The sequence below is a fragment of the Molothrus aeneus genome, chromosome 5 (assembly GCF_037042795.1).
Source record: "Molothrus aeneus isolate 106 chromosome 5, BPBGC_Maene_1.0, whole genome shotgun sequence".
Classification (NCBI taxonomy): Eukaryota; Metazoa; Chordata; class Aves; order Passeriformes; family Icteridae; genus Molothrus; species Molothrus aeneus.
In genome coordinates this window covers 19,804,480-19,817,805 of record NC_089650.1, presented here as the reverse complement: position 1 = coordinate 19,817,805, position 13,326 = coordinate 19,804,480, and the positions used below count along the sequence as shown (strand labels likewise).

At 50.4% G+C, this 13,326-nt stretch overlaps 1 protein-coding gene across 2 annotated transcripts; it reads left to right on the top strand.

Annotated features, from left to right (window-relative positions):
- Positions 1-15: 15 nt before the first annotated feature.
- Positions 16-12,138, top strand: CBX6 (chromobox 6). 2 transcript variants are annotated; one of them, XM_066549902.1, is made up of 5 exons: positions 16-123; positions 278-321; positions 468-533; positions 742-808; positions 8,846-12,138. In XM_066549902.1, the coding sequence occupies exons 1-5, from the start codon at positions 55-57 to the stop codon at positions 9,761-9,763; spliced, it is 1,164 nt and encodes a 387-aa protein (XP_066405999.1). In that variant the 5' UTR covers positions 16-54; the 3' UTR covers positions 9,764-12,138. The 2 variants fall into 2 exon arrangements, with proteins under 2 accessions (XP_066405999.1, XP_066405998.1); XM_066549901.1 differs by having other exon boundaries at positions 8,792-12,138.
- Positions 12,139-13,326: the final 1,188 nt, after the last annotated feature.

The window sequence follows — 13,326 nt, the reverse complement described above, 5'->3', positions numbered from 1 at the left end:
GATTATTATGGGCTGTGGGCGCCGCCGCCGCCGCCGCCGAGGGGGAGCAGCAAGATGGAGCTGTCTGCAGTGGGGGAGCGCGTCTTCGCCGCCGAGTCCATCATCAAGCGCCGCATCCGAAAGGTGAGGGGCCGCCCCCCACTGGGATTCCGGGACTCCCCCCCAACCTCGGTCCTCGCTGCCGGGCCCCGGCCGCGCCGCTGGCCCTCCCGCCGGGCCCCCGCCTCACACACCCCCCCCTCCCCCTCCCCCCCGTCTTCTCCCCCGTGTGTTGCAGGGGCGCATCGAGTACCTGGTGAAATGGAAAGGCTGGGCCATCAAGTGAGTGTATCCCGCCCGGGCTGCGGGGATGGGGGGCTTGGGATGGGGCGGAGTGGGATGGAGGGGGAGGTATCCGTGTGCGCGGCTGCGGGGGGATTTGGGCGCTAACCGCTTCGCTTGTCCCCTCCGCTGCTCCCGCCCGGCAGGTACAGCACCTGGGAACCCGAGGAGAACATCCTAGACTCCCGCCTCATCGCCGCCTTCGAGCAGAAGTGAGTGTTCATCCCCCACCCTGGGCTGGGGGGGCTGCAGCAGCAGGTTTGACTTTGGGTGGGCGAGCGGGAAACAGCGTCCAGACGTTCCTTTTCTTTTTTTTTCTTTTTTTCCTTTTTTTTTTTTTTTTTTTCCCTTTAACTTGTATGCTTCTGTTTTTCCCTTTGGGAAAAGTTTTAACTTCTTGAAAAATTTGATTCCCTAAAGGGAACGAGAACGTGAGCTGTACGGGCCCAAGAAGAGAGGACCTAAACCTAAAACTTTTCTGCTGAAGGTAACTCTTAACTAAATAACTTAGGCCTAGCAAAAAAAAAAAAAAAAAAAGCTTCACAAACCTTGCTGGTGTGTGCCCTTGGAAGGATTGGACTTTCAAGTGACTTGTGCCTGATGCCTGGCTCTGGGAGCGCGGGGAAAACCCGACAGGAAAGGGGGGGTGGGCAGAGGCGCAGGAGCGTGTGAGGGGAGGGCGGTGTGCGTGCCACGGGGGCCTCAGCAGGACGGTCAGCACACGCAGATGTGCGTGGTGAGCCTGCAGTCTCTTCTTCCAATATCCTCTCCTTCTCGTGGCCTTCTGTTGCCGCAGTGGAGAGCCAGCCAGTCTCGTTCCCTCTTCCTTCAGCAGGCTGTTCCATCCAACCCGTGCCCTGCAACTTAGCAGCGTGCTGAGCGGTCAGGCAGCAGAGGCGGGAATCCCACTGCCACTTGTGCTCCTCTGATTGTATTTAAGGATGTGGGTGCTCCACGGGAGTTTCATGAAGGGTTCATGCTTTGATCTATAAACTGCAGGCTTGTTTTGCTTTTGCAGAGTGTGAGGGGTAGCTGGGAGGAGAAGGAGGGGTGTTTCACCTCTGCATAGGAAGGCAGCTGAAGTTTCCAGTTCCTTTCTGATAGACTCAGCGTCTCTGCAAGATGTCGTAGCATCTCTGTTTGCTTGCAGAGACGAGCAAGGAAGGTAGTCCCTAGTGCAGGCCTAATTGCTCTGTATTTTTACCTTTTTTTTTAATTAAGAACTCTGGTAGTTGCATGACTGTTATGTGAGCTCTGTGAATTTATTAGTTTACAGATTAAATGCCTTGCTCTACTCCCCTCTTCCCTCCCCTTCCTCTCCAGCTGTCACAATCTCTGGCTTCAAATGAGCATAGAAAGAACACACCTTTGTACAGTTTAGAGAGATGAGCAAGTCTGGAATTCCCCTGGTTTTATTCTGATAGGAAGCCCTGGAACAGCCAGTGTGGACCCTGTAGTAAGGCATCACTATCACCAAGTCATCCTGTGGCTTTGGGCAAGTCACTTAGGCTTTGTGTGTGTTTCCCCATCTGTGAAACAGGTTAATACTTCCCTTTGCCTGGCAGCAGTAGGAGCTTTACTCAAGTCAGCACAGCACTTTTAACTGCATGAGCACCAGAAAGCACAGTGAGGGGTAGGGTGTCACCTCTTCTCTGCTTTGAGAGGGCTTAATGAAGCACACAGAAGAAATGCAGGAGCAGGCGTATTCTGATGCTCTGCGTGAAACCCAGGGGACCATGGTAATCCTTGGGAAGTCCTGCTGATGGAACTGTCCTCCCCGGTCGCCTGTTTTTCTGCTAACAGTGTTCTGTATCTGTAGCCTGAGAATTACAAACATATCTGATAATGTACTACCTCTTGTGCTGTATTGAGGAAACACAGACTAGTTGGATTTCCTCTTTTTGGCAGTCATGCATTAAATGTAACTCTTGTGTTTAAATTTCCAACAATGCAAAGGAACACTTGAAGGGAAAATCACCAGCTTGAAATAGTCCTCTGCCTGCATTAAAAAATACTGGTATTTGTAACACCTGACACTGTTCAGAGCTGTGGAGCGGTGACTATGCTATGTGTAATCACTTTCTTTTATTTTTGATTCTGAATGTGATATGGCCACATCTATTGCCATATCACTCATTTAAAAAAAATTACTCATTCTCACTCATTTAAAAACCAAAACCAACCCCCGAACTCAAAACCCACTCATTGCTTCTCTTTTCCCATTACCCTTTAAAACTCCCCTAAACTTAACGTGAATTATTCAGCAGCATCCTTTGAATCACATCCGTGACACGTTTCTGTGGCACATCTTCCTTCTGCCAGCTCCTCAAATGGTACTGGAAACCTGTAGGTTTGCAGAACTGGCTTGGTACTTTGTAGAAGATGACTTGTGATAGAGAGCAAGATCAGCTCTCCTGAGGGCTGGTGCCACGTTGTGGGAGAGGCTGGCAGGGCAGAGCACTACCACTGCTGCTGGGTTTGCACCTCTGGGAAACAGAGCAGCTCTGACTTGCTGTTCCTCTGTGACTTTGGATCCTACCCTAAAAATAACACCCCAGACCAGGCAGTGAGAAGTAACTCTGTCTGAGCCAGCCCCATCTGAACTTGTTTGAGCTCTGTTCAGGCAAACCACAATCGACACAACTGCGGCTAGAGTTACGGCAGAGACAGTGAGATGGTTTGTAACTCAGCTTTTCTGACCCCTGAAGATGCACATTTCACCTCTTCCAGCCCTGCAGCACCGGTTCTGCTGGGGGAGGAGTGGGATTGGGTTCCGCCTTGGGTATTGCTAACAGTATTTTCAGTTCTTTCAGCTGCAGAATCTCTTGCCAGTGAGAATTTCGGAAGCAGGGGAAGAAATTTGATTCTTGTATCCCAGAGGGAGTATTTGGAGTTGGCAGTTAGAACAATATTCTTTTTGATCTGTTAACTGAACAGATTAGGCCTGGATGCAATGATGTTTAAGCAGAAATCTGGCCTAGGACTGCTTTGATGGAGTAGTCTGCCCTTGACTGGGTGGCTTGCTAGGATTTTTCATGTGTATTGGTGCTTTAACCTAGGCTTCTGAGTCTCCAGAATGGCATCAAAAGAAGTGCCCTGATATGGCACTCAGTCCCTTGGCTTGTGTGGGTGTTTTAGCTTGCACTTGGGACTAGGTTTATCCTGGGATTAGTACTCAAAAGTTGCAGATAGGCACCCAGGGGGATTTGCAGAAAGCATTCCAGCAGGTTAGTGGCCCACGCCTTTGGAAAAGCTTTGAAAAGCTGCATCTTTGACCACCTGCTGCTTTGTAAGCCAGGCTCCTGTTTCTGAGAGCTGTCTAACACTTGCTCTTTCCATCAGACTGCAGAGGCACATCACAGTCCAGGCTTTATAATATCACTATCAAGATGGCCGGTGTTGAAAGCGACCCCTGCAAACTTCAACTGCAAAGTTTTGGGCAGGAAATGGGTCTTTATCCTTTGCATGCTAGGGGCAAACTCCCACAGCTGAGCTCTGGCTTGGCAGGAGGCTGTGATTCTTGGGAGGCTGCTGGTGTGCTGCAGCCCTTTGCTGAGCAGATGGGAAACGAAGTTCTTAGTCTGAAACAGGCAGCACTGTATGTAAGGCTCTTCAGGTGTCTGGCAGAAGTGATCCTTGAGAGCAGGCATGGATGCTGGTGTGAGGTTAGAGAGAGACATAGCATGTGCTGTAGTGATCTTCCTCTTTTTCTCCTGCTCGATTTGCTCTTTTTATTTAACTTTTTTCTCTAGGCGCTCCAATGTGTGGAATGCAAACCTCACCAACTCATTTAATAAAGTCTAGCAAGTGCTATTCAGAGACAGAGCCCAGTCTGCAAGCTCAGTGGGTGGCTGGCAAAGACCCCTAGCTGGGGTGGCCATAAATACTAAGGTGACAGGAGCGAAGAAGGTTAATGGGAAGGAAGAAGTAAGGGAGAACAAGGGTAAAGGGATTCTTAGTAGGAGAGTGGGGGAAGAAGGGGCTGAGCAGCATGGTGCTCTGTCCTTTCGCCCTCTCTTGAACTCCAAAGCTGGAATTGGGTTTCTTTTGATCTCCTCCCTGTTCGTAAATTATCCCGAGTAATTTGAAAACAGACTGTTCCCCTTTTGTAGTATTTTGTTCCCAATCCAGAGGGAAACTTTAGTTTATGGCAGTGTTGCTTGGGAGAACTGTGCTATGAACTGGCTTGCTTTTGCCTTGTCACTTGGAAGACTGCAGAAGAAAGAGGGTGATAAAAAGGCAGAATGGCAGCCAAAAAGGGGAAAGAAGAGCTCTTGCAAATGCTGTTGGGAGCGAAGACTGTGGGAATGCAGGTGGAGAATAAAAAGCAGAGCCAGTAATTTATGAGAGTAGTGCTACTATGGTGCAGCAGCACTACTGGAATTGGCGAGATTTTAAAATAATTCACTAGAAATCTATTGCTTTACAAGGTCTTTGGTTTATTTTTTTCTTCCATATTGTAGAGATTTTGATACAAATCAGGTAGGAGAGGCCTTTCTAAGCACGTGTCTGTGTACGTGCTTGTGTGCCTCGGTGCCTTAAGGGAATGAATGAACAAATATGCTTGCTGGGCCTCGAGGGACACTTATTCAGAAATAGTAGGGAATGGGGGAGATACACTAGTTCCCAGGGGCAGTGAGGGAGAGCTGTACAAGATAAATAAAGGTGATACATATCCCAGACGGGAAGAGGGGGAAGGGAAGCAATCCCAGCAATTGCCTTGCTCTCATGACAGAGCACTGCAGCAAGCTTCCAGAAACTGCATCCTGATGTAGGCTGAGCTGTAAGCAGAGTGAATTACTTCGTATACATGCTGAGTACCTCTTCAGCAGTGAGCACATCCTGCTGGTGAAAGCAGCAAAACCTAGAGAGGTGATTTCCGTGTGGAGAACTTGCGAGCCAAGGAGCAAACTGTGGTGACACAGCTGAAAGGATTCAGGGGTTTGTTTTTCAAAGACATTATCCTCATATGTCTTGGGAATGATCGAGGAATGGGCCCAGAGCAGGGAGAAGTGCATTTCCAGCAGATAAAACTGAATGTTGAGTCTTCTCCAAACCAAAGGTAGCAAGTTACTTATTCCAAAGTTGGAAGCAGGGGAAGGAGAGCCTCTGTGCTGTCCTCTGCAGTGAAGGGATGAGTTCATGTAGGTGATGCCTGAATAAACCTGATCCTGTGGTAGGAATACTGAGCTTCCCAAGTGAGAAAGCTCTGGGGGCTGGTCTTAGATAAAGCATCTGATACGATTTTTCTTGAAACCTTACCTGGAAAAACAATCTCAAGGTAAGCTGAATATTTGCATAATGCTCTTTGGAACTTGCATTGAAGCTGGTCACTGGAGATAATAGTGTAGCAGCAGGGGAGGACTGTTGGGCCCTAATTTAACCCTCTCTCTTAATAATCTGACCAAAGTAGTGTAGACCACCTGGACACTACTGAAGCTGGAATTCAATAAAGGCAGATAGCTGAAACATGAGTTAGAAACAGCTTCAGCCGTGAGAAAGTGCCACAGAAGTAACTGGAAACGCAGACACATGGCACATAAATGAGACCTACTGGTTCTGGCACACTGGAAAAGTCCAAGCCATGTACCAGGGCCCTGCAGTAGCTGCTGAGCAAGCACAAAACCAGGACAGGTCTCTCTGTGAAAACAGGACAGGAGCTGATTAACGTATGCAGAAAGTAAAAGAACAGGGCTGTGGGAGTGGCCAGGTAGTAACCATCCCAGCATTATCACTTTGTTTCATGTGGCTGATGGGAAGCTTTGCTCAGGAATTTTTGGGGTGTATAAGGAAACTGAGGGTGTTTGTGACTGCTTCCCCCACACTTCTGGGAAGCTGCCTTCTTTCTCTCCTGGGTGATGGAGGCGGTGCTGGTGGAAGGTGGCAATTAGATTTGACTTGGAGCAGAATGGCACAGAGGGTGCAGAACTCCTCACTCGAAGGCATGATTATGGGCTAGGCAATTAATCTGAAAGATGTGTGCAGTGTTGGCAGCGGGAGAGGCCCTGAAGGATACATGTGTCCATCCACTGAAGCTGTAGAAGGATTTTCAGTGATGCATCTGTGTAGCCTCTGCCTGGCTTCCCTGTCCTGGGTTTTGGAATGGGATGTTGTGTTGCATTTTGCTCTTGGCTCAGCAGTGGTAAATTGGTAAGAAACCCAAAGCACAAGGGCAGCAATGCTGGAAGGGCTGGCTGTGGTGTGGAGCAGGATGAAAAGGAGCAAATTTGTTAATTCAGGTTGTGCTGGTATGTAATGTCAGAAAGCAAACTTTAGCTTGTCCTTGTGCCTGCCATCTGCTTCAGAGGGACCCGTGAAGAGATGGAGTAAGCACAGCCCAAATGTGCATTTGCCTGTGACCTCCTGACTGGGTCTGCAGTGTCTCCAAGTTGTGATTGTGTATTGATGTGAGGGGGAGAGTTGGTGTGTGGTGCAGGGAGTTCATCTGGAACTGTTGCTGGGCTCAGGCCTGTACTATGCCTGTGACAGGAACTGTGTCTTATTTTCTCAACAGTTTGGGGCATGGAGTAACACAGGAGGCTGAGCAAGGAGTAACTAGGTGGACATTGGGATGCTTTCTGCTGCAGCGGAAAAAGTGTTGGGGTTTGTGTGTGCTGGGAGCACTTCCCTTTAGCTAGGTGGGAACAGCCCTATGTGTTAATGTGCAGAGCGGCTGTGCTTGCCTTGGGGTTGTGCTAACTTGTGTCTGTTTCTTTGTCATTTGGCTGACACGGAGTCTAGGTCCCCAGACAGGGTGAGCCTTCAGTTTGTGTGTTCTTGTACAGTCAGAGAAGGAGGCCTCATTTTTGCAGTTCTTTTAAAGCCAGAATACAAGTAGTACTGAAGGCTGTGATCATCCAGTGTTAGTAGAGAGAGGAACAAAATGTCTTCACGTCTCCATTCTGTGCTCATTCAGGATCTTCTGTGGTTCCCATGGGTATCTCTGTGGGAGAAGAGGGGCTCTGGCTAACAGCAAAGCTCTGGAGCTGTAGGGCCAGGATTTTGAGCTTTTTGTGCAGGGGCTGGCTGGGCCCCTTGCTTAGATCTGCTAGATCCCTGCCTTTACACGCACATTTTTTCCCCAGGCATTTCTCTGGTAGGAGGCACAGCCTGCAGGGTGACAAAGGAGATGGAGTTGAGCGCTAAGCTCTTAGCTGGCAAGAAGCCATCCCGATCTTGGCGTGTGCAAGGGGCAACGGGATGGAAAAGTTGGGGAGGAAAAGCAGCTGTCCTCTTGTAGCACTGCAGTTCTTTCTGTGCCCACGAGGTGGGGGAAGCTGCTCGAGGGATGGGCCGTCACCGGGTGGGTGCTTGCCTGTCCCCTCCAGGCCTGCGTGACTTCTGCCCATCACCACTGCTGAGAAGGGAATATGGAAGGGGGTTGGCTTGGGCAAGTCCTGGGGTGCAGGTGGAAGGATGAGCTATAGAAGCAACAGTGCTCTGATGAGATGTGGTGTAAGAATAGACTCTGGGTTTCCATGCCCACAGGTCATACAGCACCAGCTTATCAATGAAACTGTTGTTCCTGCTGCCAGGAAATGTTCCTGTCTCTGCTGGATGAACCAGGGCAGTTTTTGGCACCAGAAGAGCTTAAAAATATTGTTCCCCTGGCCTGGCTCTTGAGGAGGGCTGGCACAGAGCAGTTGAACAGGTACTATTCGTGCTCTGGTCCACTGCTAGGTTTCAAACAAGTGTGGTGCTCAAAAGGACAAGTCAATCTCTTCTTTGGAGGTGCAGTTAAAGTTTACTTGAATTCCAGCTGGCCTCATCTCTGGCTTTAAACACTGGACTTTGCTCCCACAACACAGTAAGAATGAATGACTTTCATGTGATCCTAGTTATAAATCAGACTTCTAAATGTTGTGTTTAATGAAGACAGCTCCATCAGACCATTCTCACCAGCCTCCATCTGTGTTCCTCAAGATTCCCGTCTACCATGCTTTTTAGAGGCAGTTCTCATTAGGCGTTATTCTGCCTCTTCCCTCTTATCTCATGTTGCATTTGTAGAGAACCTTTACAATCCCTTTGTAAGTTTGGGTGCTGTCTCAGCACTGACAGCCTCAAAGGCCTAGGATGATGCTGGCTTCTTTGGCTGACAGTGGAGGGTTGTGCACTTTGACTGATGACGACCAAGGGGGGCTTTGGTGACCATTAACTTTAACCCTGACACCTGCCTGGGAAGTCGCAGTTTCTCCCTGGGGAAAGCATGTGTCAATAGAGGTACAGCCTAGGGAGACATCACCTGCCCAAAAATGATACAGACAGTGCCCTGTGTCTCTCTGGGGGCTGTGCTGGAGCTATCAATAGTTTGTAGGTGTGTACCTGTGCTTGTCATTGATGTTGGGTATAAATGTGTCATGGTGCTGCCGGCGAGTGCTTGGCCTGAAGTGAGCAGTGCCCGACCGGAGATCTGGCTGCAGCTAGGCTGCCTCTCTGACCCTGTTTGTTTTCTTTCTCCCCACCACCGCAGGCTCGGGCCCAAGCGGAGGCCCTCCACATTGGGGATGTACACTTTTCTGTCAAGCCTGGTTCCAGTACCTCCTCTCCCAAACTCCACTCCAGCGCCGCGGTGCACCGGCTCAAGAAAGACATCCGGCGATGCCACCGCATGTCCCGGCGCCCCCTGCCCCGTCCGGATCCCCAGAACGGCGGCAGTGTGGGTGGCGGGGCTGGCATTCGTCCTCCTGTCTCGCCCTTCTCAGAGACCGTGCGCATCATCAACCGTAAGGTGAAACCCCGCGAGCCCAAACGCAGCCGCATCATCCTCAACCTCAAAGTCATTGACAAAGGTGGGAAGCCAGCCAATGGGGCCGGGGGCCTGGCTCGGCCCAAGATCCCTTCCCGAAACCGGGTCATTGGCAAGAGCAAAAAGTTCAGCGAGAGCGTCCTGCGCACTCAGATCCGCCACATGAAGTTTGGTACCTTTTCGCTCTACAATAAGCCGTCTGCTGCACCTACCCCCTCTCTGGAGGGCAAGGGGGAGGCCGAAGGCTCCCAGGCAGCCTCCTGTGGGCTCATTATGGGCTCCACCCCCTATGATGCCCCCAGCTCCAGCTCCTCTGGCTGCCCATCACCTGCTCCCCACTCCTCCTCTGACCCAGATGATTCCCCTCCAAAGCTGCTCCCTGAGACCCTCAGCCCAGCCATCCCCGACTGGCGTGAGTCAGAGGTCCTCGACCTCTCAATCCCACCTGAGTCAGCTGCCACCAGCAAGCGTTCTCCCTCGGGAGGGTGTAGTGGGGGGCAGACTCCCTCCTTGTCCCTCTCCTCTTCTGACCCGGAGCAGGAGGCTGGCGACTGGCGTCCTGAGATGTCCCCTTGCTCTAATGTGGTGGTCACAGATGTCACCAGCAACCTCCTCACTGTAACCATCAAGGAGTTCTGCAATGCAGAGGATTTTGAGAAGGTGGCGGCAGGCAGTGGTGGAGGAGGCAGCAAGTGAGCAACCAGGTCCCCCCACTCCAGGGGTGTGGGGGGAGCTCTACCTGAGAGAAGTCGTGGTGCGAATGGCTGTCCTTAGTTCTCTCCTTCTCCCCTTGGCTGTCCCTCTACCCTCACTGCCACCCTTCCTCCTCCTTTCCTCCTGCCCAATTCCTCTTGCCTGGAGGCTGGAGTGTGTCAGTGGGGGTGTGGGAGCACTCACTGTTGCTGGGTGTTGGTACTGCTAGGAGGAGGCAGGGAGGGTTATGGTGGGGCTGGGGAGTGGTTGTTTGTCCTTGAATGTGGTGTTGTCCAACAGGCGGTGGAGCCTTTGAGGCTGAGGGATGAGTGAGCATGTGTCTGTGTGCCTGTGCAGGTGGTGAGGAAGGTGCTGCTCTTCCTCATTCCCCTTCTATCTTTGACAAAAACTGAAGAGGAGCTCCAAACCCGTGAGGGGAGGATGTAAGAGGATTGGAGCCCTTGCCCATGTCCTCCAGACCTTCTCCCACAACGTGCATGCAGACTCTTCCATTCTTGTTTCCCTCTTGCCGTGACTACCATCCTGCCATCCTTCCCCTCTTGGCCTGTGGCCTGGATCTGCCCTCTCCTCTACTGTCCTTGTGGCAGTTGCTGATCCAGATGCCCTCAGAGTGAGGGGGAGAAGGACAGGTTAAATGTCATGCCTGGAAGGTGCTTGAGACAAAGCTGGGGTGCTGGGGCGTGCCCCATGCAGCCTATGCCTCATATTGGCTTCCCCTTTCCTTTGACTGTTGGTGCTACCTTGGCAGTTGTATGGGTGCTTTCAGGTGCCCTGATCCCTCCTCTTCTCCCTCATCTTCCAACCTGTTCAGCTCCTCAGGAGAAAGGGAAGAAAAGAGGAATCTGCTTCCAGCCCATATCTTCCTCCTGATGTTCATCAGTTGCACTTGTTTGTGAGAGAGGGACATGAAATGCCTTTCTCTGGCCTTTCCGTGGTGGAAGCAGGAGGGGGCTGTGCCTCCATCCTTCAGTCTGTGGGAGGATGATGGCAGCAGCGTGACGCTGTCCAGCCGCATGAGGCTGCTCTCCCACCTCCCTTAAGCTTCCCCCGGCCCTCTTTGCTTCCTCTTGCTCCTTCCAAAGGAAGGAGGGGTGGATGCCAAGGCAGGTTGGTTGTTCTTCCTGCTTGTTTTTGCCCCTCCTGCTCGGTTGTGTCCCTCCTGCTCTCCCCTCCCTCTGGTGGGTGGCCTGGAAGAGGTTTCCCCTGTGTCTTTTCAGCATCTGAAACAGCCCTTACAACTGTCAACCAAAGGTGCTCATAAGAAATACCTGTCTCTCACATCGCATGCATGTGCACTGGATCTCTTCCCCTAAAGCTGATCTAGAAATTCCTTCTTCTTCACCCCTAGCAAGTAGGAGGGAGCAAGACCACAGCTTGCTGTTTATTCCACAGCTCCCTCTTTCCCTGACCAGCTTTGTTCACATCCAAGATAAGCTCTATTTTTTGCCTGCCATTTCTGGCTTGCTCTGTTTCTGTGTGGGTCCTAAGCTTCATGGTGAGAAGCCGTTCCTTTGCTCTCCTTTCTTCCTCTACTTGCACAGGACTGAGCTCTTAGAGGCAAGGAAAAGAGATGCTGATGAACTGGTGGGAGAGCCTCACCCTCTCAGCCCTGTCCCTGGATGGGGCAGAGGGGTGTCACTTCTACATAACATGCTGCAGAGGTGAAAAGGGTGGAAAAAATTCCTCATGCCAGGGCTCATTTGCTTATAAGCCTGCCCTGGGCGGGTGAAGACAAGTGGAATTGGCCCCTCTGGTGCTTTCACACAAGGATGTTCAGGAGCTGCTGGCTCTGAGACCTGCTCTCCTGCAGTAGTGATTTTGTGGTTGTAGTGATCTGAGGATAGAAGGGAGGCAATTTGTGGGAGGGAAGTAATATTTGTCTGCCCAAGGGACGTTGTCAGGGTGGTAGAGGGATAGACCAGCTTCTGACCTTAATTAGGGCTTTTGTGCCCAGAGTGTGTCTATTCTCTGCCTCCAGCGCCTGGGTTGGTGTAATAAAATCTTTGCTGCCCTCCCCACAAACCTTGCCTTGCAGTGGGTGGCATTCCAAGCTGTGGAGAACGGTGAATTCACACCAGTTGTGGTTGGGTGTCTGTGCAGACAGTCTGAGGGGGATTCCAGGTGCTGTTAGCACCACCCTTGGTACACCTCTTTCTTTTTCTTTCCTTGGTTAAAGAGCTTAGTGGACTCTTCAGGGATGTGCTTTCATTCACAACTGAAGCTAGGGGCAGGGAGAAAGAGACTTCCCTGATCCATTCACCAAGCTAAGGCTTTCTATAACTTGTTGGACTTGTGTGCGTGTCTGTGTTAATACCTGCTTGTATTTTTTGTGGGTGTTGGTTTTTTTTTTTTTTTGGTTTGGGTTTTCTTTTGCGCATCTTTCCTGTGCCTGGCACACCCAGGGATCCCTTATGTTAGCATAGCCTATCCATTTGACTGCAGCTTCAAAGATGAGCAGTTTGTAGGCATAGGGAAAAGCTCTTTCTTAGGAAAATAGCGAGGAGATTCTTCTCTTTTTCCTCCCCCTTCTGAATAAGAACTAATCTGTGGCTGTGAGATAAGAGGAGCTGCTTTATGGGGTGGATGCAAACCGGCCAGTCACTTTAGGTTGTTAAGTTACTGTTAGGTGTGTATGTGGTGCTGTGTTTTGTTTTGTGGTATCGAGATTCTGAAAAAAGTGTTGAAGCGTTTAAGTGGGAGATAAAAGGGAACTTTAATAGGAAACTCTTGATGTGTTTTGGCCAAGATGTGTTGCTTGGCAGAGTTCTTTTCCCCAGTGTCTCTTGTATGGTGTTCTTTGGGGGCAAGGGGCAGGAATTGTTTAATTGAAGGGGTTTTGCCTTTCTCCAGAGTGGCAAGCAAGGGAACTGTCTGTGAAGAGTAAAACAGTGGGTCATTGTAGGGATGCTCCGCAAGGACCTCCTTCCTGCGGTGAGGAGATGAGGGGACTTGTTGCAGCAGAGAAACTCATGTGGTAGATCCTCATTGTGGAGGAAGAAAGGAGTATGATCCGGCTTGCAGACACAGCTCACCTGCTTGTGTGACAAATCTCTCCCTGGGTGGGTCACCAGGTGGGAACCAAACCCTGAACCTCTGGATCCGAAATGAGGATCCCGTGCTGGTTTGAGTTAGAGGTTTGCTAACTTGAATGCAGCAGTAGCCTCGAGTTCCCTCAGGTGGACAAGACACTTGAGGCTAGCTAACCTACCTTCGTATTCACGTGGGCTGTGCTCCTCCTTCTGAATTTTTGCCTTTGCTCCTTAATGGAGATAGGAAAGAAGATTCATCCGTGCCTTTTGAAATGGGCATGGAATTGAGGGAGGAGTTTATTTGAAAGTATCCCCTTCCTTTCCCCGTAACCCTTAGGAAAAAAAATCAACAAAAACAGGGAAATATTCTCTGTGTCTGTGCCATGTTTGTTCTCGTTGTTGTGTTTTTAGAGGAGATTTTATGATGGAGTGGAAAAAGTGAAATGATTAGTTTTGCATAAAAAAAGAAAAGTTTTAAAAAAAATTTCTACAGGGAGAGAGCGAGAGAGAGTTTAA